The sequence below is a fragment of the Crinia signifera genome, chromosome 4 (assembly GCF_055691185.1).
Source record: "Crinia signifera chromosome 4, ASM5569118v1, whole genome shotgun sequence".
Taxonomy (NCBI): domain Eukaryota; kingdom Metazoa; phylum Chordata; class Amphibia; order Anura; family Myobatrachidae; genus Crinia; species Crinia signifera.
In genome coordinates this window covers 300,393,060-300,420,848 of record NC_139220.1, presented here as the reverse complement: position 1 = coordinate 300,420,848, position 27,789 = coordinate 300,393,060, and the positions used below count along the sequence as shown (strand labels likewise).

Sequence of the window (27,789 nt, the reverse complement as noted above, 5' to 3'; positions counted from 1 at the left end):
TAGGGATATAGGGGATCTGCCTAGGCCTGTTCAGTGTCAGTACAAAGAGTCTCCAGAGGCGTTCACAGCTCCCAGCTGACTCCGGCTCTCTGACTCACCTCTCCTGACTTGGTGCCTTGCTTCAGTGCTCTGTGTTGGTCTCGATTCAGCTTAACCCCATCGCTGCCAGTTCTCTCCACAGTCTGGTCTCTGCCTGCATCCCTGAGCTTCCTGGCCTATAGCTCTTCAAGCCGTCTGCTTCCAAGCAACTTCCCATTCTTCTGTCATCATCCATCTTCTTTCAGTCTTCAAGGATCCCTCATTACCATCAAGTACATTCTCTTTCCGGATTTACTCATTTCTCAAGACCCCAGCCTGCCGTCCGCAGTGCTTGAACTGTCATTGTTTAAATGAACTTTTGCTTCTTTCAAAGTGCCGTGCTGGCTCAATTCTTATTACCACTAACTGCCACTTAAAGAAAGTATTTAAGTGTGTATTGTTTCATTTATGAATTCTATTATTAAACCTGCACGATTTAATCCTTCCTCCTCTGGTCCGTCTCCGGTTGCTACACACCACACGACTTCATCCAGCCCTTCAGTTGTGACAGTTTGTACTGACCCGATGGAGTCGGGTGAAGAACAGGCTTCCATGGCGGACGCACTCCACAGCATCATGGCTCGTCTGGAGCAAGTAGAGGCTACCCAACGTCAAGTGGCTCAATTTCTTCAGGCCTTGGCTCCGCCTCAGGCGGCTCCCTCAGTTTCTGTGGCTTCAGCACCAGAGGTTCCAGTCCCTGTCCCTACACCTGGACCCGTGGTTCCTCATCATATGCAATTACCAACCCCCAGCAAATATGATGGTTCACCGAGAGGATGCCGTGGGTTTTTGAACCAATGCGATGTTCATTTCACCTTGCAGTCTTCTCACTTTCCTACCTCCAAGGCAAAGGTGGCATATATTGTGTCTCTCCTGGCAGGGTCAGCTCTGGACTGGGTGTCCCCTCTTTGGGAACGCGCTGATCCCCTGCTCAATGACTATGAAGCTTTCATTACCTCTTTCCGTCGCATCTTCGACGAACCGGGCAGAGTGTCTTCTGCCGCTACTGAGATCCTGAGGATTCGCCAGGGCAGTCGTTCAGTGGGACAATATGTTGTGCAGTTCCAGACTCTGGCTTCAGAATTAAAATGGAACGAAGAGGCTCTCGTCTCCGCCTTCTGGAATGGCCTGGCAGGTCGTATTAAGGACGAATTAACTACCCGTGACTCTCCTGCTACTTTGGTTGAACTTATCTCCTTGTGCAACAAAGTAGATCTACGGATGCAGGAGCGTCAACTAGAGAGAAATCGCTCCGATCGTCTCCGCCCTCGTCTCACCACCAACGCTGTTCCTGTTCCAAGACCAAGTCCCTCCACAACTACACCACCAGATGAACCCATGCAGATCAACCGCTCTCGGCTTTCCTTTGAAGAGAAGTCTCGTAGACGTCGAGAGAATCTTTGCATGTACTGCGGTTCTTCCGCTCATCTGCTGTCTTCCTGTCCACTGCGTCCGGGAAACGACCGCTCCTAACCTCCCCGAGGGAGGTCAGGTTAGGAGTTCTGCTTTCATCTCCCTCTACTACTGTGCCCACCATTTCTGTTACCCTTGTGTGCCCTCAGGGGAAAATCAAGATCCAGGCTCTACTAGATTCCGGAGCGGCCGGGAACTTCCTTTCTTCTTCTTTCGTCCTTCAACATTCCTTGACGGTGCAACCTCTGGCCCATCCGTTGGTTCTCACTGCAGTAGATGGGAGTCGCATCAGCAGTGGGCAAATCACCCTTCAAACCAATTCAGTGACAGTTCTCGTGGGTGCTTTACATCAAGAGACTCTAGAATTTTTTGTCCTTCCTCAGTCCTCACACCAGGTAGTCCTGGGCCTACCATGGCTTACTAAGCATAATCCTCATATTGATTGGACCAGTATGGAGATCAAAGCCTGGGGTACGAACTGCCTAACTACTTGCATGCCTCGTGTCATTCCACTCCATCAAACTAATCCTCAAGAAGTAGGAGGTCCCAGTCTTTCGTCTTCTCCAGCTTCACCCTTGTCGTTGCCCGCACCATATCTTTCTTTCTCTGACGTCTTCAGCAAGGGAGGTGCCGATACCCTGCCGCCTCATCGTCCCTGGGACTGTCCGATAGAATTGATACCTGGGAAGTTCCCACCACGGGGCCGCATCTACCCCTTGTCTCTGCCTGAGACCAAGGTCATGTCCGACTACATTCGTGAAAACTTGGATAAAGGGTTCATCCGCCCATCTACTTCGCCAGCCGGAGCTGGGTTTTTCTTTGTAAAAAAAAAAGACGGAACCCTCCGGCCGTGTATCGACTACAGGGGCCTGAACGATATCACAATCAAAAACCGCTATCCTTTACCCCTTATCACCGAATTATTTGACAAAATCCGAGGGGCTTCCATCTTTACTAAATTGGATCTAAGAGGGGCGTACAACTTGATCCGAATCCGATCTGGAGATGAGTGGAAGATGGCTTTCAACACCCGAGACGGCCACTACGAATACCTGGTGATGCCATTTGGTCTTTGCAACGCTCCAGCCGTCTTCCAACAATTTGTAAACGACATATTTCGAGATTTACTGTATCATTCCGTTGTGGTGTATCTCGATGACATCCTCATCTTCTCGTCTAACCTCCTTCTCCATCGGCAAACAGTAACTGAGGTCTTGCGGCGCCTTCGCCAAAACAAATTGTTCTGCAAGCTAGACAAGTGCGTCTTTGAGGTCACCTCCATTCCATTTCTTGGTCACATCCTCTCCAGCACTGGGATAGAGATGGATCCAGAAAAAGTAAAAGCCATCTTAGACTGGACAGCGCCCACCACGCTCAAAGGCATCCAGAGGTTCCTGGGCTTTTCAAACTATTATCGTCGTTTCATCCGGAACTTCTCCACCCTTGCTGCACCCCTTACTGCTCTCACCCGTAAGGGGTCTGATCCAAGTCAGTGGTCACCTGAAGCGTCCCAAGCCTTCCAACAACTTAAGGATGCTTTCGTCTCCGCCCCAATTCTTCTCCAGCCAAACCTCGACAAACCCTTTATTCTTGAGGTGGACGCATCCTCAGAGGGGGTAGGGGCAATCTTGTCGCAGAAAGGGGAGGACCAGGTGCTTCACCCCTGTGCCTTCTTCTCCAAGAAGTTTCTTCCAGCAGAGAAGAATTACCCCATTGGGGAGCAGGAGTTACTGGCAGTCAAATCTGCATTGGAGGAGTGGCGGTACCTCCTGGAGGGGGCACGACATAAGATTACTGTATATTCCGACCATAAAAATCTCTCATTCCTCAAGCACGCCCAATGTCTTACAGCTCGTCAAGCCCGCTGGGCCATGTTTTTCGAACGCTTCGACTTTCAAATCAGATTCAGACCCGGGACGATGAATGCCAAGGCCGATGCTCTTTCACGCTCTTTTGAAACTTCAGCTGACCTAGAGACTCCTCCTCGACCCATCCTCGACCCTCTGGTCTTTGCTCAAGTAACAGTCCAGCCTTCACCTCCACCAGGCAAGACTTTCGTCCCCCTCAGTCTCCGTAAGAGAGTGCTGTCCTGGGCACACGCTTCCCGTTTCGCAGGGCATACCGGGGCACAGAAGACCTTAATGTTCCTGTTGCATTCATACTGGTGGCCTACCATTCGTCGCGATGTAACCAGCTTTGTCGCCTCCTGTGTAAAGTGCGCTCAGCATAAGTCCTCCAGAACATCTCCTGTCGGTCCTCTTCTACCTCTAGCCATACCAACAGAACCATGGTCCCACCTCTCTATGGACTTTATCTGCGAACTTCCTCCCTCCAAAGGGCATACGGCAATTTGGGTGGTGGTTGACCGGTTTTCAAAGATGGTGCACTTCTTCCCATTAAAAGGCCTTCCCTCTGCTCCAGTGTTGGCTCAGCTCTTCATTTCCACCATCTTCAAACTCCATGGATTGCCGAAAGAGATTATATCTGACCGTGGCGTGCAGTTCGTCGCAAAGTTTTGGAGGGCTCTCTGTTCCGCTGTACAAGTCAAGCTCAAGTTCTCCACTGCTTTCCACCCACAAACCAACGGGCAGACAGAACGAGTCAACCAGGACTTGGAAGCCTTCATTCGTTTGTTTGTCTCTTCCTCTCAAGACGACTGGGTAGACCTTCTGCCCTGGGCGGAATTTGCGCACAACAATTCTTATCATTCTTCCTCCGGCACCACTCCCTTTTTCACTGTCTTTGGCAAGCATCCCCGATCTCCGGAGTTCTCAGAGCTATCGTTGTCCGAAGTCCCTGCAGCTGCTTCTTCTCTACAACGGTTTGCAAAGATCTGGTCTGACGTTCATACTGCTCTCCTCAAAGCATCCGCTCGATATAAAAGGATGGCGGACAGGAAAAGAAGAGCGGCTCCTAAGTTGAAGGTTGGAGATCGAGTATGGCTGTCTACCCGCCATATACGCCTTCGGTTACCGTCCATGAAGCTGGCCCATCGGTTCATCGGGCCGTACCCAATCACTCAGGTTATTAATCCAGTGGCCTACAGACTACAGCTCCCTTCTTCCTTAAAGATATCAAATTCTTTCCATGTGTCTCTTCTGAAACCTTTGCGATTGAACTTATACCAGAAAAAGGTGCCTAAACCCCCCAAGATTGGCTCAGAGAGAGAGACAGAGTTCGAGGTGAGGCGCATTATCGACTCACGTTGCCGCAATACCCATCTTCAATATCTGGTAGAGTGGCTTGGATTCGGTCCTGAAGAGAATTCCTGGGTTGATGCTGCAGATCTCCATGCTCCCCGTCTGGTGAGACAATTCTTTCAAAGGAATCCACACAAGGTGCGTAGGTGCCCTGGGGTCACCCAGAAAGGGGGGGGTACTGTCACACGCAGCCGCTGCGGTGCGCGGCGGGCTTACTACTCACCCGTTCGCGCCCGCCGTCGGCTAGCGTGTAGTGGTCTCCAGTTCAGCGGCAGCAGGCAGCGGCAGTCTGGTGGGCAGCAGACAGCGTGGGACGCCGGCAAGTGTAGCGGTATGTGCTGTAGGGGCGCCGGGAGGCCGGCGCCGCCATCTTGGTTAAGGGCAAATAGCAGATTGGTCCTTGTCTGAGGTTTCCGCCCATACTGACCTGACAGCCAATGGCAGCCGCCCTCTAGGGATATAGGGGATCTGCCTAGGCCTGTTCAGTGTCAGTACAAAGAGTCTCCAGAGGCGTTCACAGCTCCCAGCTGACTCCGGCTCTCTGACTCACCTCTCCTGACTTGGTGCCTTGCTTCAGTGCTCTGTGTTGGTCTCGATTCAGCTTAACCCCATCGCTGCCAGTTCTCTCCACAGTCTGGTCTCTGCCTGCATCCCTGAGCTTCCTGGCCTATAGCTCTTCAAGCCGTCTGCTTCTAAGCAACTTCCCATTCTTCTGTCATCATCCATCTTCTTTCAGTCTTCAAGGATCCCTCATTACCATCAAGTACATTCTCTTTCCGGATTTACTCATTTCTCAAGACCCCAGCCTGCCGTCCGCAGTGCTTGAACTGTCATTGTTTAAATGAACTTTTGCTTCTTTCAAAGTGCCGTGCTGGCTCAATTCTTATTACCACTAACTGCCACTTAAAGAAAGTATTTAAGTGTGTATTGTTTCATTTATGAATTCTATTATTAAACCTGCACGATTTAATCCTTCCTCCTCTGGTCCGTCTCCGGTTGCTACACACCACACGACTTCATCCAGCCCTTCAGTTGTGACACACCACTCCAAAGGGCTCTCTCATTTCTGCAAATTCGTCGATGCAGGACCTATCCCAATAATCGTGAGTGGTATATTGAAAAAAACTGTCCCTCAGTATCTACTTCCACCATGGCCAGTGACCCAAAATGTGAAGTCCCTAATAGGAACAGGATCCTGCCAGAAAAATTAAGGGGGTGTTGCAATCCTTCATTACTACTTTAAAATATTCAAACGTTTTCATGTGATCACTTAACTTTTATTTTATTTGTATATCGTTATTATTGATTTATAGAAAGTGTAATATGTGTAAATAAATGTGTTGATTTTAAAGGCAGCGTGCAATAATTGGAATATGGAAAGAAAGAGTAGTAGATAAGTGGAATAGCCTCCCATCAGAGGTGGTAGAGGCAAATACAGTAGAACAATTTACACATGCTTGGGATAGGCATATTGATATCCTTACAAAAAAATAAGGATCAAATGTGGTTTGAGGTAACATGTTTAAAAAAGGGGCAGACTAGATGGGCCAAGTGGTTCTTATCTGCCGTCAAATTCTATGTTTCTATGTTTCAAATTCTAAATAAAATGTAAATAACAATTTGTAGTGTTGTTAAAAAAAAAAAAAATAAGATACCTTTTATGTGAATATATCCAGCCTCTATACTGTAAGTGTGGTATGCTACCTGTTTTGAAGCCCTTTTGACCTTTAGAAAATAATAGAAAGATACCTTTATGGGTTTTTACCCCTCCTTTTGTATGTGAGAGGGGTAAACTAACTACTGGCATACTAGTCAATGAAAGTTTTACTTACCTTTCTGATTTAATTTACACACTGGTGATACCAATTAGAGATGTGGGGTTCATTCTCTCATTGCATTCAGTAAATGAGCTTCATATTGGGAGTTAACTAGTGTTTTAATACACAATTCCCTTTTTTTTCGGGATATGATTCTCCTACATCAAAAATTGTGAAAGCCCATCCCCTGATAGCAGCGGATACAGGATAAAAGATACCTTTATGAGATTTCTACAACAGTCCTGACATTGAGTGTGGCACGCTATTACCTTCTTGGATTACTGACAGTCTATACTGAGCATTTAAAAGAAACCTTTATGTACTTTGTCGCAATATATGATATGCGAGTAAGGGTACGGCCCCTGAAACTTACCTTCGGTGGAGGGAAAGACATCTTTACAGAAGAGTAAAAGAAACCTTTCAACACTTATCACCTCCTATTTACGTGTGAGCGGGGTACACCTCTTTTCACTTACAGAATAAAATAATGAACACCTTTGCCAGTCATGTTTTTCTTTGACTTTCACTTTGGTTTTTAAACAATACTACATATTGTTATTTTACGTTTTAATTCCATATTCCAATTACTTGGTGAAATATTGGATTGTTCAACCCTACATTAAGCCATGTTGGAAAAATCACCAACAATCAAATCCAACAAGGGATCGGTGACTTTTAACCTATAGAAGGAAATTATTTTGTTTATTCACAAAACAACACCTTTTTTGGTACTTGTGTAGTATCTGGGCGTCCGATTTAGGGATCGGATCGCATCGGATCGCATCGCATCGCATGCAACCAAATCGTATGCGATGCGATGGTCAAGATTTTTCCATAGGATTCAATGTTAAAAGGGTCAGAGTCCATTTTAACATAGAATTCAATGGGAAAAAGGGGTCCTTTGCCTTTCCCCACTATCCAAGTGGGCATGGAGTTGGATAGAAACCTGTGGCGAGCGTAGCGAGCCGCCGAGCCCGAAGTGTGGCGAGCGTAGCGAGCCCCACGAGGGGACACAGAATACTTTTTAAGAAATATGCGTCCCCTCGCGGGGCACGCTTCGCTCGCCACGCTTCAGGCTCGGTGGCTCGCTGCGCTCGCCACACTATATAAAATCAACTCTATGCCCACTTGGATAGTGGGGAAATGAACAGGACCTTCTTAACATTGAATCCTATGCAAAATCGCATCGAATCGCATCTGATTGTATGCCTTAAGGTAAGGCATACAATCACAAAATCGGCAGCCCAGATACTACATAAGTACCCATTTTTTTTTTTAAATTGTGATCAGATTTTATTCACTGTAATTGAGAGCATCATTAAGCTTAGCGCCTTTGATTGCTTTTTTTTTTTATTTAAAAAAAATCTTTTTGTTGCACTAACAGTTAAAAAGTAATTTTTAATGATTCTTTAATTAATAGTGGTCCAAGATAGTGGCCCTTATTCTGGTTCGGGCGGTACGGCCCGCGTGCGGCCGTACCGCCGATGTTTTTCTTCTGCACATGCGCAGAGGTCAATCTGCGCATGTGCAGCCCCCTTCGCCGCAGACGTATTTCGTCCGCCGCAAAGGGGGCGTATAGGGGCGTGAGAGGCTTCATGCCCTCATTTCCCTATGTGTACGCCCCGCGTTTCATGGGCGTTCCCATGCAAACGCGGGGCGTATGCATGGTAATGAGGGCATGACGCAACTCATGGGGGCGGAAAGCTGACGTCGCCGGATGTCAGCTTTCAGCCCCCATACAAGCTACCACACGGACGATTGTCCGTGTGGTCTCAGCTTGCGGGAGCTGCCGGGGCGTGCGGACCTGCCTTCGATGGTCGACGACCATCGAATGCAGGGGGCAGCTCCCACCATGGTGGAGGCGTACGCCTCCACCATTTTTATGCGGATCGCCAGCCGTCCGTGTACGGACGGCCGTGGCGATCCGTAGGGTGGGCGGGGATTGGTTTGTGCGGCCGGAGCCCCGTGTGCGGCTCTGGCCGCACCAACCAGAATAAGGGCCATAGACAGGAAATTGGACCTTACAAACAGACAAACAACATGATGAAAACTAACAGTGAAATTGCTATCCCACATAGAAATTGTGCACAGCGGGAGCCTGGGTCCGAGACGTACGTTTCACGTCTGGCTTTCTCAATCGGAATGAAACCTTTCCAATTTTGACAGATTCTTGTATGTGATGTTACCAATTGATTTCGACACAGTTTCATTAGTCTAATACTTGGCAGCTGACTTTGGTGTTTTATCTGTACCAGTGACCGGGAGATTACTACAAGCACTTATTTTAGCCTTTGATTTGTCTCATTTATCCTGGTGTACAGAATTTTTGGAAAGCCATTATATTTCACTGCGTTCTCGTTTTATACTTGTACATGTTGTTTGTCTGTTTGTAAGGTCCTATTTCCTGTCTATGGGCCTTATTCTAGTTCACTCTCTCTGACAAAATCCTTCTTAGATGGACAAAACCATGTGCACTGCAGGTGGGGCAGATGTTACTTGTGCAGATAGTTAGATTTGGGTGGGGTTTTACTTCAAAGTGAGATCTATATTGCAGTGTAAAAATAAAGCAGCCAGTATTTTCCCTGCACATAAACAAAATAACTCACCCAAATATAATTCTCTCTGCACATTTTACATCTGCCCCCCCCTGCAGTGCACATGGGGGTTTATTCTAGTTCATTCTTTATGACAAAATCCTTCTTAGATGGACAAAACCATGTGCACTGCAGGGTGGCAGATGTAACATGTGCAGAGAGAATTAGATTTGGGTGAGTTATTTTGTTTCTGTGCAGGGAAAATAATGACTGCATGATTTTACACTGCAATATAGATCTCACTTTGAAGTAAAACCCCACCCAAATCTAATTCTCTCTGCACAAGTTACATCTGCCCCACCCGCAGTGCACATGGTTTTGTCCATCTAAGAAGGATTTTGTCAGAAAGAATGAACTAGAATAACCCCCATGGTTTTGTCCATCTAAGAAGGATTTTGTCAGAGTGAACCAGAATAAGGCCCTATATCTTGGACCACTATTAATTAAAGAATCATTAAAAGTTACTTTTTAACTGTTATATCTTTAGTTATAGAAGGCTAGTGCCCCGCCCGGGGAGATTTTGTTTCTATCCTCCTTTGGATAATTTTTTTCTTATTGACTTCCCCTACTCCCAGGGAGCACCTCCACAACACAATTAGACATTGTGACTCTCATTTGTTAATTGGAGAATGCCTTCTCACCCACCTTTATTCAAATTTGCCCAGTGCCCATTGTCCCCCTTCTTCCCAACATTTACACTCACCATTCGATGTCTGGAAATCGGTAACAGACCAGTCACTCCAGTAGCTATAGAAGGTACTGTTGGTTTTGACCCTCACGCTGACGGTGTATGTAGTGCGTATAGTAAGGTCATTGAGGAAAAGCTTCACATAACCATCGTTATCCGCCGGAATCTAATAAGATGACAGAGGTGTATACACTGATATCAGACTGAAAACATATTACACTGGTCATGTCTTCCTAGTACACAACAATATGGTGCTGAGCTTGTGTACACAGTTATCCATATACAGCCATATCGCACATAGGAGAGAGCAGGGGCAAATGTGCCAGGGTTACACCAGGAGAGAGCAGTGGCAAAAGTGCCAGGTATACACCAGGAGAGAGCAGGGGCAAATGTGCCAGGGTTACACCAGGAGAGAGCAGGGGCAAATGTGCCAGGGTTACACCAGGAGAGAGCAGGGGCAAATGTGTCAGGAATACACCAGGAGAGAGCAGGGGCAAATGTGCCAGGGTTAAACTAGGAGAGAGCAGGGGCAAATGTGCCAGGGTTAAACTAGGAGAGAGCAGGGGCAGATGTGCCAGGGTTACACCAGGAGAGAGCGGGGCAGATGTGCCAGGAATACGCCAGGAGAGAGCAGGGGTAAATGTGCCAGGTATATGCCAAGTCAAGAGGGAGCAGGGGCAGATGTGCCAGAGTTACATCAGGAGAGAGCAGGGGTAAATGTGCCAGGGTTATGCCAGGAGAGAGCAGGGGTAAATGCACCAGGGTTACGCCAGGAGAGAGCAGGGGTAAATGCGCCAGGGTTACGTCAGGAGAGAGCAGGGGTAAATGCGCCAGGGTTACGTCAGGAGAGAGCAGGGGTAGATGCGCCAGGGTTACGCCAGGAGAGTGCAGGGGTAAAGCGCCAAGGTTACGCCAGGAGAGAGCAGGGGTAAATGTGCCAGGGTTACGCCAGGAGAGAGCAGGGGTAAATGAGCCAGGGTTACGCCAGGAGAGAGCAGGAGTAAATGCGCCAGGGTTAGCCAGGAGAGAGCAGGGGTAAATGCGCCAGGGTTACGCCAGGAGAGAGCAGGGGCAAATGTGCCAGGGTTACACCAGGAGAGAGCAGGGGTAAATGTGCCAGGATTACGTCAGGAGAAAGCAGGGGTAAATGCGCCAGGGTTACGTCAGGAGAGAGCAGGGGCAAATGTGCCAGGGTTACGCCAGGAGAGAGCAGGGGTAAATGCACCAAGGTTACACCAGGAGAGAACAGGGGTAAATGCGCCAGGAGAGAGCAGGGGTAAATGTGCCAGGGTTACACCAGGAGAGAGCAGGGGTAAATGCGCTAGGGTTACACCAGGAGAGAGCAAGGGTAAATGTGCCAGGGTTACACCAGGAGAGAGCAGGGGTAAATGCACCAGGGTTACACCAGGAGAGAGCAGGGGTAAATGCGCCAGGAGAGAGCAGGGGTAAATGCGCCAGGAGAGAGCAGGGGTAAATGTGCCAGGGTTACACCAGGAGAGAGCAGGGGTAAATGCACCAGGGTTACACCAGGAGAGAGTAGGGGTAAATGCGCCAGGAGAGAGCAGGGGTAAATGTGCCAGGTTTACGCCAGGAGAGAGCAGGGCTAAATGCACCAGGGTTACGCCAGGAGAGAGCAGGGGTAAATGCGCCAGGAGAGAGCAGGGGTAAATGCGCCAGGGTTACACCAGGAGAGAGCAGGGCTAAATGCACCAGGGTTACACCAGGAGAGAGCAGGGGTAAATGTGCCAGGGTTACACCAGGAGAGAGCAGGGGTAAATGTGCTAGGGTTGCACCAGGAGAGAACAAGGGTAAATGTGCCAGGGTTACACCAGGAGAGAGTAGGGGTAAATGCGCCAGGAGAGAGCAGGGGTAAATGTGTCAGGTTTACGCCAGGAGAGAGCAGGGCTAAATGCACCAGGGTTACGCCAGGAGAGAGCAGGGGTAAATGCACCAGGGTTACGCCAGGAGAGAGCAGGGGTAAATGCGCCAGGAGAGAGCAGGGGTAAATGCGCCAGGGTTACACCAGGAGAGAGCAGGGCTAAATGCACCAGGGTTACACCAGGAGAGAGCAGGGGTAAATGCGCCAGGAGAGAGCAGGGGTAAATGCGCCAGGGTTACACCAGGAGAGAGCAGGGCTAAATGCGCCAGGGTTACACCAGGAGAGAGCAGGGGTAAATGCGCCAGAGTTACGCCTGGAAACAACAATAGTAAATATACCTATTGGAGGTAGGATAAATCATTGATACATGCACCAGGTTTTCCCAGGAGAGGTAGTTTGATAGATTTAAGGTGCATACACACTGGCCGATATATCGATGCACCATCAGCCAGTGCGTACAAGCGATGTATCTGTGAACGATGTTGTTCACAGATATATCGCGTTGGCTGTGCACCATAGCCAATGCCCAATATGTCTAAAAATATTTTGGTGCATTGTGCCGTGTGTACGGGTGAGCCGCTAACCGCCAGGATAGCCAATAGCCACTGGTGAGTGACAGCTCAGCGGGCGGGTATGGAGAACATGCTGCCCGGACAATCTGTAGTTATATCTGCGAATTGATGGATCTTCAGATGTAGCTAATAGTGTGGAATGGTATTAATACTAATAAACATGCATGCACCATGTCAAATACAATAAAATACAGATGGAAACAGGTGAAAATGATTACAACCATCCTTTCTGTTCCATCTTCTGACCAGCTGCAAATATCAATGATTTACTGTGAACAGATTGCAGCAGCATCAGTAATAATTTGTGTACAATCAGTGGGAGGGATCAAGATACACTCAGCCAATCAGGAATGGTTAAAAATCATCATAAATCAGGGGTGGAAAACTGTCACGTTATACACCTCTTGTGTTGACAGTCCTAATATTGACACCACGCAATGTGGACAGTCATGATGTCGATAATTCTAAATCTGCATAATGTCGACATGAGGGTTAGGCACTAGGGGTGGGGATAGGCACTAGGGGGAGGGTTAGGGTTAAGCAATAGGGGGAGGGTTAGGCACTAGGGGGAGGGTTCGGGTAAGGCACTAGGGGGAGGGGCAGGGTTAGGCACTAGGTGAGGGTCAGGGTTAGGCACTAGGGGGAGGGTTAGGGTTAGGCACTAGATGGGGGTTAGGCACTAGGGGGGGTTAGGCACTAGGGGTAGGTGAGGCACTAGGGGAGGGTGAGGGTTAGGCACTAGGAGTAGGTTAGGCACTGGGGGGAGGGTGAGGCACTATGGGAGGGTAGGAGCGCTAGGTGGAGGGTTAGGTTCAAGGAGGTGAGGGAGGGTTAGGGTTAGGCACTAGGTGGAGGTTAGGCACTAGGGGAGGGTTAGGGTTAGGCACTAGGTGGAGGTTAGGCACTAGGAGTAGGTTAGGCACTGGGGGGTAGGCACTACGGGAGGGTAGGGGCGCTAGGGTGAGGGTTAGGTGCAAGGAGGTGAGGGAGGGTTAGGGTAAGGCACTAGGTAGCGGGTTAGGAACTAGGGGGGAGGGTTAGATTTAGGCACTAGGAGGAGGGTTAGGCACTTGGAAAAGGGTTAAACACTAGGACAAGGGTAAGGTACAAGGGGGAGAGGCATGGTTAGGCATTTGGAGGAGGATAAGGTACTAGGGGGGAGTGTTAGGCACTATGGGCGAGGGTTAGATACAAGGAGGAGAGTGAGGGTTAGGGTTAGGCATTAGGGGGAGGGTTAGGAATTAGTGGAAGGATTAGGGACTGGGGGGAAGGTTAGGCACTAGGGGAGGGCTATGGTTAGGCACTAGGGGAGGGTTAGGCACTAGGGGAGAGTTAGGGTTAGGCACTAGGGGGAGGGTTAGGGTTAAGTACTGGGGGGGTTAGGGTTAGGCACTAGGGGGAGGGCTATGGTTAGGCACTAGGGGAGAGTTAGGGTTAAGCACTAGGGGGGGTTAGGGTTAGGCACTAGGGGGAGGGTTAGGGTTAGGCACTAGGGGAGGGTTAGGCACTAGGGGAGGGTTAGGCACTAGGGGAGGGTTAGGGTTAAGCACTAGGGGGGTTAGGGTTAGGCACTAGGGGAGGGTTAGGGTTAAGCACTAGGGGGGTTAGGGTTAGGCACTAGGGGGAGGGTTAGAAACAAGGAGGAGAGCGGTTAGGCACTAGGGGTAGGGTTAGGTACTAAGGAGTGTGTTAGGCATTAGGGGGAGGGTTAGGCAATAGTGGAAGGATTAGAGACTGGGGGAGGGTTAGGCACTAGGGGGAGGGCTATGGTTAGGCACTAGGGAAGGGTTAGGCACTAGGAGGAGGGTTAGGGTTAGGCACTAGGGGGAGGGTTAGGGTTAGGCACTAGGAGGAGGGTTAGGGTTAGGCACTAGGGGAGGGTTAGGGTTAGGCACTAGGGGGAGGGTTAGGGCTAGGCACTAGGGGGAGGGTTAGGGTTAGGCACTAGGGGGAGGGTTAGGGTTAGGCACTTGGGAAGGGTTAGGCACTAGGAGGAGGGTTAGGGTTAGGCACTAGGGGGAGGGTTAGGGTTAGGCACTAGGGGGAGAGTTAGGGTTAGGCACTAGGGGAAGGGTTAGGGTTAGGCACTAGGGAAGGGTTAGGCACTAGGAGGAGGGTTAGGGTTAGGCACTAGGGGGAGGGTTAGGGTTAGGCACTAGAGAAGGGTTAGGCACTAGGAGGAGGGTTAGGGTTAGGCACTAGGAGGAGGGTTAGGGTTAGGCACTAGGGGGAGGGTTAGGGTTAGGCACTAGGGGGAGGGTTAGGGTTAGGCACTAGGGGGAGGGTTAGGGTTAGGCACTGGGGGGTAGGGTTAGGCACTAGGGGAGAGTTAGGGTTAGGCACTAGGAGGAGGGTTAGGCACTAGGGGGGGTTAGGGTTAGGCACTAGGAGGAGGGTTAGGGTTAGGCACTAGGGGGGGTAGGGTTAGGCACTAGTGGAGAGTTAGGATTAGGCACTAGGGGGAGGGTTAGGGTTAGGCACTAGGCGAATCTAGGGGGTGGTCCGGGGGTGCACAGAGATGGGGCTTTCCAATGAGCCCAGCCCCGTGTCTCTAGCCCCTTGGGAACCGGAGATACGGCCAGGCAAAGCTGGAACGTTTTCCCTTTAGGCTAACATGGGACCCGCTAATTCCGACCCCCACCCAGTTCAACGGCTGCCAGTTCCCTCTTCGGCATCACTGAAGCTCGAGGTTGATCTCAGTCGAACCCAAATCGCTGGGCCTTCAATCTGATAACTTTTAATTGATTTATTCTAAAAACTGCGAAATATAAAATAAACACAAAAATTGACAAACAAAGTGAGAAATAGTGCGTGTTTAAAAACAGCACATGTGGGGACTTGCTTGTGTGTCTTCAGTGAGTCTCTTTAATGATATATTTGTATTCTGTTGCGTCTTTTTTAAACAGTATCCACTGCAAATGTGGGACAATTCCTCTTGTTACATTTGTTACTGCTTTCTAGGTTGTGTGGATAAACTGCTAGCACTTTAATGAGATGATGGTTTTACCAACTCCTCATATCTGTTGTCTATTTGGCTTACCGGTAATAGTCTCAATGTGTCGACACTTTTATTTCAAAGATGCTTACTGTTTTGAAATTGTAACAGTTGGTGTGCAGGCTCACTGAGTATTTCTAGAGGTCACGAGACAGATATGAGCTGAAGTAGTGTATCCACCTTATTTGTATATAGTTTATGACATGAGATGGTATACAAGTGATTGATTATGATGCAAATACGTTAGTGATCTTGGGCTCGATATTTATATAATGCTGCTGTGAAAGTACATACAGACAAGCATTTACTGAAGCCTCAATATAACTAGTTTGCGAGTCAATCTGTCAGCGTGTCACGCTGGTCATCATCGCGTCCATTAGCAAGTTTACAGTAAAACAGCAGCAGTGGCAAACAGCGAATGTACCCGCTGCTGTTGTAGGGCAATAGAGTTAAAGTGCTGGGTGGTATAACAGTGCTACAATACAATTACAGCCCTGAAAAGGGCTAACGATGAGAGACGCTAAACACACATATGTTAAATCGAGTAGAGACAGTGCACACACAAGTACACCCACACGGCCGTGACTAGGCTGGTGTATAAGGGGTCAGCCTGGGAATGTCCCTGCATGATCCTGGGACCATATTCCCGGGTAAATCCCTGCATTTTCTGTTGTGAAAGGGGTATTATTTCAAACAGCCATGACCTGCAGTGCTCTGAATATAGCCGGGCAGCCCCCTGCTCTCTGCCCAGCTGTCAATGACTGTCACCCCTGCAGCTTCCGCTCCAATTCTTCTCCCCGCTTTCACCTCAGCCGCCCCCCCTTTAATCATGTGGTGCCGGCGCCCGGCGTGCTCCCCCGACGTCACGCACTACAACAGCGCGCACAATATTTCAAATGTCCACTCGGCTAGAGGGGACACCAGGAGGGGAGTGGGAGCGTTCTCTGCACTGCGCTCTGTTCCTCTCCCCATAGAAGCAGCTGCACTCTCTCCATCTCTCCCTGCAGCAGCAGCGAAGGCTCATATAAAAATTTACAGTAAGTGGCACTTTTGGGGGCATTGCTTAAGGGACGCTACAAGTGGCGGTATGTGGGGGCATTACGCATAATGTGTGGCTTAATGTGTAAGGAGCATTACGGTGTGCAGCATCATGTGTAAGTGGCATTATGTGTGCAGCATCATGTGTAAGGGACATTATGTGTGCAGCATCATGTGTAATGGGTACTATGGTGTGCAGCATCATGTGTAATGGGTACTATGGTGTGCGGCATCATGTGTAATGGGTACTATGGTGTGCGGCATCATGTGTAATGGGTACTATGGTGTGCGGCATCATGTGTAATGGGTACTATGGTGCCATCAAGCAAGAACCCCCTAGCAATGAGCACGTAGGTAAGCAGCACTTATGTGGCAAATATGTAATGGGCATTACGGTTTGTTATATAGTATGTAATGGGCATCATGATGTGTGGCACAATGTGTAATGGGCATTATGGTGTGTGGCCTTATTTGTAATTGGCATTACGGCGTGTGGCTTTATGTGTAATGGGTATTACGGAGTTTGCTAAAATGTGTAATGGGCATTACTGTGTATGATCTAAAGTGTAATAACACACCCCTTTTTGTGATGCAACGCCTCCTTCCCATGAGACCACACCCCCTTTTTGACGCGTGGCTACGTCAAGCAAAGGTCCCCCTACTATTATGTCTAGATCTGGGACCACCCATTACCATAATTCTAGATTCGCCTATGGCACTAGGGGAGGGTTAGGCACTAGGGGGATGGTTAGGGTTAGGCACTAGGAGGAGGGTTAGGTACTAAGGAGTGTGTTAGGCATTAGGGGGAGGGTTAGGCAATAGTGGAAGGATTAGAGACTGGGGGAGGGTTAGGCACTAGGGGGAGGGCTATGGTTAGGCACTAGGGAAGGGTTAGGCACTAGGAGGAGGGTTAGGGTTAGGCACTAGGGCTGGTACACCCACACGGCCGTGACTAGGCTGGTGTATAAGGGGTCAGCCTGGGAATGTCCCTGCATGATCCTGGGACCATATTCCCGGGTAAATCCCTGCATTTTCTGTTGTGAAAGGGGTATTATTTCAAACAGCCATGACCTGCAGTGCTCTGAATATAGCCGGGCAGCCCCCTGCTCTCTGCCCAGCTGTCAATGACTGTCACCCCTGCAGCTTCCGCTCCAATTCTTCTCCCCGCTTTCACCTCAGCCGCCCCCCCTTTAATCATGTGGTGCCGGCGCCCGGCGTGCTCCCCCGACGTCACGCACTACAACAGCGCGCACAATATTTCAAATGTCCACTCGGCTAGAGGGGACACCAGGAGGGGAGTGGGAGCGTTCTCTGCACTGCGCTCTGTTCCTCTCCCCATAGAAGCAGCTGCACTCTCTCCATCTCTCCCTGCAGCAGCAGCGAAGGCTCATATAAAAATTTACAGTAAGTGGCACTTTTGGGGGCATTGCTTAAGGGACGCTACAAGTGGCGGTATGTGGGGGCATTACGCATAATGTGTGGCTTAATGTGTAAGGAGCATTACGGTGTGCAGCATCATGTGTAAGTGGCATTATGTGTGCAGCATCATGTGTAAGGGACATTATGTGTGCAGCATCATGTGTAATGGGTACTATGGTGTGCAGCATCATGTGTAATGGGTACTATGGTGTGCGGCATCATGTGTAATGGGTACTATGGTGTGCGGCATCATGTGTAATGGGTACTATGGTGTGCGGCATCATGTGTAATGGGTACTATGGTGCCATCAAGCAAGAACCCCCTAGCAATGAGCACGTAGGTAAGCAGCACTTATGTGGCAAATATGTAATGGGCATTACGGTTTGTTATATAGTATGTAATGGGCATCATGATGTGTGGCACAATGTGTAATGGGCATTATGGCGTGTGGCTTTATGTGTAATGGGTATTACGGAGTTTGCTAAAATGTGTAATGGGCATTACTGTGTATGATCTAAAGTGTAATAACACACCCCTTTTTGTGATGCAATGCCTCCTTCCCATGAGACCACACCCCCTTTTTGACGCGTGGCTACGTCACGCAAAGGTCCCCCTACTATTATGTCTAGATCTGGGACCACCCATTACCATAATTCTAGATTCGCCTATGGCACTAGGGGAGGGTTAGGCACTAGGGGGATGGTTAGGGTTAGGCACTAGGAGGAGGGTTAGGCACTAGGAGGAGGGTTAGGGTTAGGCACTAGGAGGAGGGTTAGGCACTAGGAGGAGGGTTAGGGTTAGGCACTAGGAGGAGGATTAGGGTTAGGCACCAGGGATAATGCACAGGAAATAGCCTGTATTTATTACTTACCAAGTCAAACATCTTTGTTTTCTGTATTCCGCTTTTGGTTGAATAATTCACCTGATACACAAACTCATTGGTCAAAATAAAGGTTTTGCACGGGTTCTCTATGACGACCAGCAGTCCAATGGGAGTCACCTGCTCTATGACTGTGACAATTTTCAATGGCTGCAGATAAACTTCATAGAGAAGAATGGAAATGATATCAGTTTACAGTCCGCTGCCCCTGCGGTAGCCATGTATAATGTATTTATTAACAGTTTATAGCGTCCATACTACAGAGAATAATTGCAAATTTACACCAATCTCTGCCCTAAAATCCCCTTCCCTCTGTAGCTCCTTATCTGTTTCATGTGGCTATGTTTGCACATTAGAGTGCAAGCTCTGCAGGACACAATTTAATTTTCACAATATTCATGTTTTTATCATATGATGTGATATTCTCCAGCAGCACCCGGCTTCTGTCATAGAGGATATTTGCGAGTGAACCAGAATCAGGCCCTTGGCCCCAAGTGTCGTGTTTCTTACCGATCTCTTCTGGGTAGAACTCTCTCTTCCACAGGGTGGTGTTCATCTGGTTATCCATCACTGATATATCATAGGAGGACATTCCGAAGTATGCCACATGATCCTCCGGAAACTGGCATATGTGCCACCATGTGTCATTAGAGGCTGGCACCACCGTCAGGTTACACGTTTCCAATCTGGAAAAGAAAAAGATGGTAACGTTATATTACACTGCATGCTTTCCTATGCCCATTATACCCTCATGTCTACTCCAGGGCTGACCAATCCGGAACTCAAGTTCTTCCAACAGGTCACATGTTTCCCAGACCACCTAGCTGGGGCACAGGTGCAGTCATTACTGTCACATTTCCTAGGCCACCTAGCTGGAACACAGGTGTAATGGGCCCCATACATCAGCAATCACAATTAATGGATTTCCAGATCCAGTGATTTTTTTTTGACCAGATAAATGGATTCTACAATCTATTTGACTTGCCCACACATGACAGATTTATTTCAGTGATCGGCAGATTTTCCCATCTAAAGATTGCATCTTCATATCTGGAAATTGCCCAATCGATTGTCATTTCAGCTGTTCATAATGTAAATAGATGAAGAAGACGAATTGGGAATGCCCACACATATAAAAAAGATCTGCAGATAATACCAGATTATTAAGCATGTTTAAAAATCTGATTAAGCAATCGATTGGCGATCCCTATTAACTTTTATTGGGATTGCCAAAAGCGGGAGCCCACACATCTAAAATTAATTGTGGCAATCATCTCCAGATCTCAGGATTGTCACAATTAATTGCTGATGTATGGGGCCCATAACTATCACATTTCCCAGACCACCTAGCTGGAGCACTGGTGTAGTCATTACTAACTGTCACATTTCCCAGACCACCTAGCTGGAGCACATGTGTAGTCATTACTAACAGTCACATTACCCAGATCACCTAGCTGGATCACAGGTGTAGTCATTACTAACAGTGAGCACAGGTGTAGTCATTACTAACTATCACATTTCCCAGATCACCTAGCTGGAGCACCGGTGTAGTCATTACTAACTATCACATTTCCCAGACCACCTAGCTGGAGCACCGGTGTAGTCATTACTAACTATCACATTTCCCAGACCACCTAGCTGGAGCACCGGTGTAGTCATTACTAACTATCACATTTCCCAGACCACCTAGCTGGAGCACCGGTGTAGTCATTACTAACTATCACATTTCCCAGACCACCTAGATGATGAACAGGAGTTGTCATTACTAATACCCCTTTCAGATTGCACCTAAATACCGGGTTCATGCAGGTTCATTGCCTGGTTGCTGTGCACTGTGAATGGGTTAAGTGGGTCAAGTGACCCAGTTCCTGTTCACACTGATGGAGGAGACAGTACTTGGAGTAGCGTCAGCTCCAAGCGCTGCCTCCTCCCCCACCCCTGATGCCGCTCCGCCGCTTCATCCTGCCCCCATATGACATCAGCGAACCAGAGTACACATCTGCTAGTAGTGGGGGGATCTGGCCGCCGGGGGCGGGGGGGGGGGGTTGCCAGGGCTGTGTTAACTTGCTCACTGGGCTCCGAATATGCGCAGCTGAGCGAGCAGGTCTGAATAAGGCACACAGGCCCATAGGACCTTACTTTGGGTGACTCACAAAGCCCCCCCCCCCCCCCCCAATCTCACGCCATGCTCGTTTGCACTGCCTACAAATATATGTTTTACATAAACATCCACTCATTGGCCAGGGGGAAACTCCCACATCTTCCGATGGACGCCGACCATGCACGCATATCCAGAGCGACTCTCAGGCCACTGAGATAGGCGTGCACATTCGGGAGGAAATGGTCCATGGGCAGGACCCCCGGCCCGCCGCCCCATGCACCCCCCATGAATAGAAAACACACTCAGGTTGTAAAGTGATTACACCTTGGGCTATAATACCACATCCAGTCCTGGTATCTTACCCGTCATTCTGTGATGTTTGAGAATTGAGTTCCCTGAAAGAGGACAGAGATACAGGTGTCACACATGTCAGGGGAATGTACAGTGTAATAAACCCATCATATAACACAGGTATTACATACAGCATATGTAGGCTGTCCCGGGCCAGGCTATGCATACTACAATAGCTATAGATTTTACCAGACCCCCAGATCAGGTAAAGAGAAGGTTACATTGTATTGGCTGACCAAGCTCACCCCTCCCCCTGTTCCATTCCGCCCCCCTCACTGGACACTGCTCCGCCCCATTCCTCCCCCTGCTCTGTACCCACCTCCCACTCTACCCCACCCCCGACCCCCTATATAAATCTAGCATTCCCTCCACTGGCTCCATCATCTGAGGTCTATACTGTGATCCCTTCTTGTTAGATCCGGGGAACTGTGCCCCTTATAGCAGGAACTGTAGCACTCACGGTGTCCAATAATGCAATGTGTAACTTGAGACATCTGACGAGTTGCTCTCCCAGAAACATGTGAGATCGCTCAGGCTACTGGAGAAGCAGAAGGGAAGCTCGGTCTTATTGTCAATGACTTTGTACACTGTAAGAAAGGAAATGTATATTAATGTAGCAGGTGTAAGTGTAACTCTGCAGGTATGTACATAACAAATATGTTGTTGTTATTTCTACTACAGCAATAACCTTATTATTATCAGCTAGACAGGTCACGATTCAAAGCATAAGATAAGGGATACGGCACATGGTTCATACATACATACATACATACATACGGCATACTTGCCTACTCTCCCGTAATGGCCAGAAGGCATTCGAAAACCCGGTCTCTCTCCCTGCCCCTGGGAAGGTGGGCAAGTCACCCGCATGCTCTCAAAAGACCCCTGCAAACCCCCCCCCCCTCCCCCCGAAGCTGATGATTTCACATTATTTAGCTCCTCCCCTTGTATAACCACACATTTCAAGATGGTTAATTAGACGGAATGAGTGAAGGTCATCAAACATTGGCCAATATTCGTTCCATCCCTACTGCTAGGATACACTGAAATATAGAACAACTGTTCCACCTTCATTGCTAAATATAAGCTATATACATTACTAATACCTCGCTATCAGTTACACTCCAGGGAGTAGGGATTATATATATGCCATTTTCTTTTTCAAGCGTACACAATTAAATGCTTTTTAGCAATTAATATAACAAAACATTCTCGGTTCACAGAGTTAACTTCTTCCCTCTTAAGGCTCCATACACTTATCCGATTTGGGACGATTTTCCCCTATTCTGATGATCGGCCCAAATTGGATGTGTTTGACACCTCATCCAACCTTATGCGCGATCCAACGGAAATTGGGTCGGACCCTACAGATTGAACCTGCTGCAGGTTAAATCTGTCAATCGGACCCGTCAGCTGCACATTGCGGGTGCTTTTTAGCACCAACAATGTTTTAGTCCAATCCTTAGGTGTGTGCCAGCGCTACCGCACCACTGGCACACACCTTCTGCATGTCCTACCTCCGGACGTCGGGTGCTGAGCGGCAGCGGGCAGTGAGGAGCACTGGGGCGGTGATCAGTGAGACAGGAACGCAGGGTAGCGGAGTGTATTAGAATAAAAAAAAAAAGTCAAATGACTAGCCGGCCTCTGATTGGCTGAGAGTGCTCTCTCTTAACCAATCAGAGGCCGGCCAGTCCTTTGACACGTTTTTTTTTTTTTTATTCTAATTAGATTACAGCAGGATGCACTGATGAGGGGCATGTCCCACTATGCCCAAAGGGTGTGTCTAGCTCCACAGATGGATGTGTCTATGCTTAAATGCTTGTTGTTGCAAGATATTTCTATATTACATTAGTAACAATATATTTTGGGATGTTTTGCAAGTATTGATACTAACATTGCATACCTCCCAATAGTCCCGATTCCCGCGGGAACGTCCTGGTTTTCGAGGACGTTCCCGCGTCCCTCCCACCGCAGGCAGTGTCCCGCGGTGGGGGGGGGGCTGTTGGGAGTCCCCCCTGTCAGCTACTCAGCAGCACTATGTAGACGCTGTGTGCATGCACACAGCGTCTATTACCACAGCCAGGGGAGCTGGGGGCATGGCTAGAGGCTCACAGAGCCTCTGTGCCATGCCCCCACAGCAGCAAAAGGGGGCGTGACCTCGTGGGGAAGACGCTATCATAGGCCACTCCCCATTTCCGGCAAGCCACATGCCCTCATTTCGGGCGCGCGCCTTCGCCGCGCGTCTGTGTCCCTCTTTCCGTCTTCTAGAAGTTGGGAGGTATGACATTCCTGTGTGCAATACGGGGTTTCTTGTTTGTAACTGGCCGGGCGGCAGGCGCTGCTTAGCGAGAGGTCCTGAATCAGGGCCTATGTGTCAGTACACACCGCAGATATGAAAGACCCTGTATGATCATTATTCTGCTGTATCTCTTCCTAAGGGGGGATAATAAGAGTCATCAGTATATATTGCAAATCACTGTCCTTGTAAAGAACCTCTGAAGAATCCGGGAGATTTGGAGGTCAGTGCAAGGCAGCAGGAGATTTATGACTGAAATGGAAGCCCCCCTGCAGGATGTGGGAACTTAGGCAACTATGGGGCCAATTCAGGTTCCGAATTCGGCCCCGTGTCGAATAGTGGGGGGATTGAAACCGGCTTTGGCGAGTTTCATACTCACCGAGACGTTCGATACTGGCCCTTTTCGGCCATCTCCATCCAGGCTAAAAGTAAGTGTAGACTTACTTCTATCCACAGACGTTTGGGTGGCCGCGTGTGAGGGGATGTGTTCGTGCCGCGCCATAATGTTAGAATGTGTTTGCAGTCATACTAAATGGGCACACCTGCGTTTTCCCGGACACTCCTAGTGTTTATTTCTGGCATGCCTGCGTTTTTTGTTAGCACTCCCATTAAATGACTGGCTTCCTGCCGTAGACGCCGCTTACTGTCAATCAACCTTGGGAACTTTGTGCAAAAAGAAAAAGTAGCAGGATTTCATTGCTGGCCAGAATCACACACGTGTACCACGGGTCATACGCAGTAATAAAATGAGAGATAAAGTACCAGCCAATCAGCTCCTAAGTGCCATATTACAGGCTGTGTTTGAAAAATGACATGAGACATCGGGCCCAAAATCTTACAAAATCTTTGTCGGTAGGAGGTTTGTTTTTCCTTGAGAAACGATAATAATTGCAGATGCCAGACGTAGCTCTGTACCACGTACCTATGTTTACGGCACATGGAGCTCACAAACACCCTGCACGCGTCTATCTACCTTCCTCATCAGGCATCTGGTGTGATAGATAAAACGCTGGGGCACAAATAGTACCGGCCTGTGACCAATGTTTTCCCCACTGAATTGTACTAAAACGTTTTTCTCCTCAACATGCAAAATGCTTCCAGTACTGTAGTTCCCCTCTCGTTATGCCTCATGTAAAGCTGTATACAGTAAGTAACGTGGTCATTTCCCCGCATCTCCCGAGCCCTTGTTTTACAGCTTCTGCGCTCCAGTTACAGTAATGTGCCACGCCAAAATTACAGCTTAACCCTTTGAGTGCCAAGTGAATTTGTCAAAATAGTTGTGAAAATTGACAAGTAAACATTTTTTTTCATCATAATGACCCGTAATGTTTACCTTATATAGGAAATAGAATCTTTTTCTATACAACGCTTATTATTTGAATTTATATAACAAATGTGAGCGACGCTGGCATTTTAATCGGATATTTTGCACATCAGCACGGACGGTGTAATGGTTATCATTACTGCCTCACAGCATTGTGGTCATGGGTTTGATTCCAACTATGGCCCTAACTGTGTGAAATTTGTATATGCTCTATGTGCTTGAGTGGGTTTCCCCCGGGTACTCCGGTTTCCTCCCACAATCTAAAAGTATACTGGTAGGTTAATTGACTCCCAACAAAATTAACCCTAGAATGAATGTGTGCGCATGTACATGTGGTAGGGAATATAGATTGACAGCTCCACTGGGGCAGGGACTGATGTTCAACTATTCTCTGTACAGCGCTGCGGAATATGTGTGCGTTATATAAATAACTGGTAATAGATAATAAATAAATCTTTCACAGAGATGTTGGCAAAGGGTTAAGCATACCACTTGCACAAAAATAAGTGTAAGTAATGGTAAGCTGGGTACACATTAGACAGTGGCCCTTATACTGGTTCACTTACAAAGGCAAATTCCTTCTCAAATGGACAAAACCATGTGCACTGCAGATGGGGCAGATGTGCAGAGAGAATTAGATTTGGGTGAGTTATTTTGTTTCTGTGCAGGGAAATTACTGACTGATTTATTTTTACACTGCAATATAGATCTCACTTTGAAGACTTCCCTGACACCTTCTGCGCCTCTCCTTGTCTCCCACTTCCATGTTCATACCTCCCAACTGTCACGATTACAGCGGGACAGTCCTGATTTTCGGGTCCTGTCCCGCTGTCCCACCCGCGGCAGGCATTGTCCCGCTGGGGGGGTGGCAGTTGGGAGACCCCCCAATCTAATACACAGCGTCTATTCTCGTACGAAAATGAGGTTGCGGCTAATTAGCATAAGCCACGCCCTCATTTGCATACGCTCGCCCCCTTTTCGGGTGCTGAGTGTCCCTATTTCATCATCACAGAAGTTGGGAGGTATGCATGTTGTATATTGTGAACTTGGGTTGGGGTGAAGGAGAGGGCCCCAAATTATATTTTTTCACTTGGGCCCACAACCTACAAAACTCTGCCACCGGTTATCCATATATATATATATATATATATATATATATATATATATATATATATATATATATATATATATATATATATATATATATATATATATATACATACAGATGGAGCCCCTCTCAACTATCTTCCCTAGGTCCTGGCTCACCTCTATGTGCCGGATAATCAGGCTAGTATTAACCTCCCAGCTAAATGAATCTGCCCCAGGAAGTGCCCACCAATTTGCCCTCCCCAGTACCTGTACTCCCGCCGCCAGTCACTAATACAGTGAGTGCAGGAGGAAGTGCAGGTGCCTGCAGTCACACAAGCTTCGTCCTGCACCTCTCTAGCAGGGACGGGCGGTGAGGTAAATGGCTGAGGTGTCCCTGGCAAGGTAGCCGGGTGAGGCACTGCCTCACCTGCCATAGACTTTTTACTACAGAGTTTTGACTATAAAAATTATTTGAATAATAAAAATAAGATTTTTTTCATAGATTTTTTGTATTTTTGACATACTTTATAAACTCAAAACTCCGGCATATACGTTAGTATGACAGGAAAGGCTGTGCCTCACCTGCCTCACCCCACCGCACGTCACTGAGTCCGTCTAGTACAACTTTATATGTACTTACCACTTTGTACCATTGCGGTCTGATTAAAGCTTTCCTCTGTCCCACTGCATAGTATTATCCAAGCGGCCAGCAACAGGGACCCACCATGAAGGGTCTGGGATTTTCTGGGCATCCTCGCACCGATGGTGTGGTAGGGTGTCCCCTTCCAGCTTGTTATTCCTTACTGTCTGTATGTATAATACATGTGGCTCCTGCTGGGGAAGGTTCTGTGCGTTTGGCCTTTGCTGTACATTTGGTGACTATCTCTGACACTCCCTCCCGCTTTGCTGTATCTGACACTCAGAGTGAGGCACATGAAGCTACATTTGGGCATCTGCACAGTGAGATAAGGGCGGCTCTGGAGTTATGGCGAACAAGTACAGTGTACCTACAGGCAGCATTCACAAGGGTTGTGTCTAGATCCACTTCTGTATTAAGGGTAGGATGTGATGTTAAATGAGGGAGGAAGCAGTTAGATGCCCTTATCTTTTTTATCTTACTTGGATTTTACGTAGGTGTAGGTTAGATTATTTTGTTGCAGCTGTATTGTACCTTAGCGGGCTTGCTTCGCTCACCACAGATTTGGATTACCTCTCCAGGTATACATGGACCCAGTGCATGATGGGAAAACAGTCAAAACAGAAGTAGTTCTGGTCGCAACCAGGGTTGCCACCTCACTCATCATTGATTCCTGGAGATTCCCCCCTCATCCTAATGCACGTGCCGAGGCGCGCGCACACACTCCTGTAAAAAATGGGTGTGGCCTAATAAAGTGGGCATGGTCTATTCAAAAAGCGGGCGTGGTGTCTAATACAGACATGTATTCATATGCCTGTTATATTTATTATATCCATGTATGTCATCATTGATGGATTGCTTTACCTGAGCATACAATACCTTTGTGGCACTCGCTGGGCAGCTGGCAGTGGTGGAGTAGAGTTCAGCAGAGGAGGCCGCCCAGGACACCCACAGGCTAAAGAGTTGCAGACAATCCAGTCAGATGTAGGCACAGGCTGTCTGCAGGACGTGGCAGGCACGCAGCAGTGGAGGCATGCTTATGCCTGGTACACACCAGGACGACTAGGGCCCAATCCCCTCAATCTAGATCCAATTCCGACCAATTGGATGTAGATTGTGTGGTGATTGGGCCCTTTTCTGTCCTGGTGTGGACCGATACCGATCCGATGCGCGGTCCCGCGGGTCGGTCAGTCGTTATTCAGATCCTACCTGCTGCAGGTAGGATCTGAATAACGACCATACTGCCGGGTGAGGGTCGCCATCGGATCAGACCCGCTCACGGTGCACATCGTGAGCGGGTCGTGCCCCCCCCGCATCATCGTGAGCCGGGTCTGAAGAAACACTGACAACCCGCTCACAATGTGCATCGTGAGCGGGTCGTCGTGGTGTGTACCCCACATTAGAGTCTGGGACACGTG

General features: G+C 48.4%; 1 protein-coding gene across 1 annotated transcript in view; it reads right to left on the bottom strand.

Moving 5' to 3' along the window:
* The window catches only part of EPOR (erythropoietin receptor), a 33,801-nt gene extending 7,073 nt beyond the window's left edge, over positions 1–26,728 (bottom strand). The window contains exons 1-6 of the mRNA XM_083185226.1: positions 26,375–26,728; positions 21,486–21,612; positions 21,037–21,069; positions 19,084–19,259; positions 18,565–18,734; positions 9,806–9,956 (exon numbers count right to left, since the gene is read on the bottom strand). Coding sequence (XP_083041352.1) covers positions 9,806–9,956; positions 18,565–18,734; positions 19,084–19,259; positions 21,037–21,069; positions 21,486–21,612; positions 26,375–26,486 — 769 coding nt within the window. The 5' untranslated portion in view covers positions 26,487–26,728. The remainder of the gene's footprint in view (positions 1–9,805; positions 9,957–18,564; positions 18,735–19,083; positions 19,260–21,036; positions 21,070–21,485; positions 21,613–26,374) is intronic.
* Between the last annotated feature and the right edge of the window lie 1,061 nt (positions 26,729–27,789).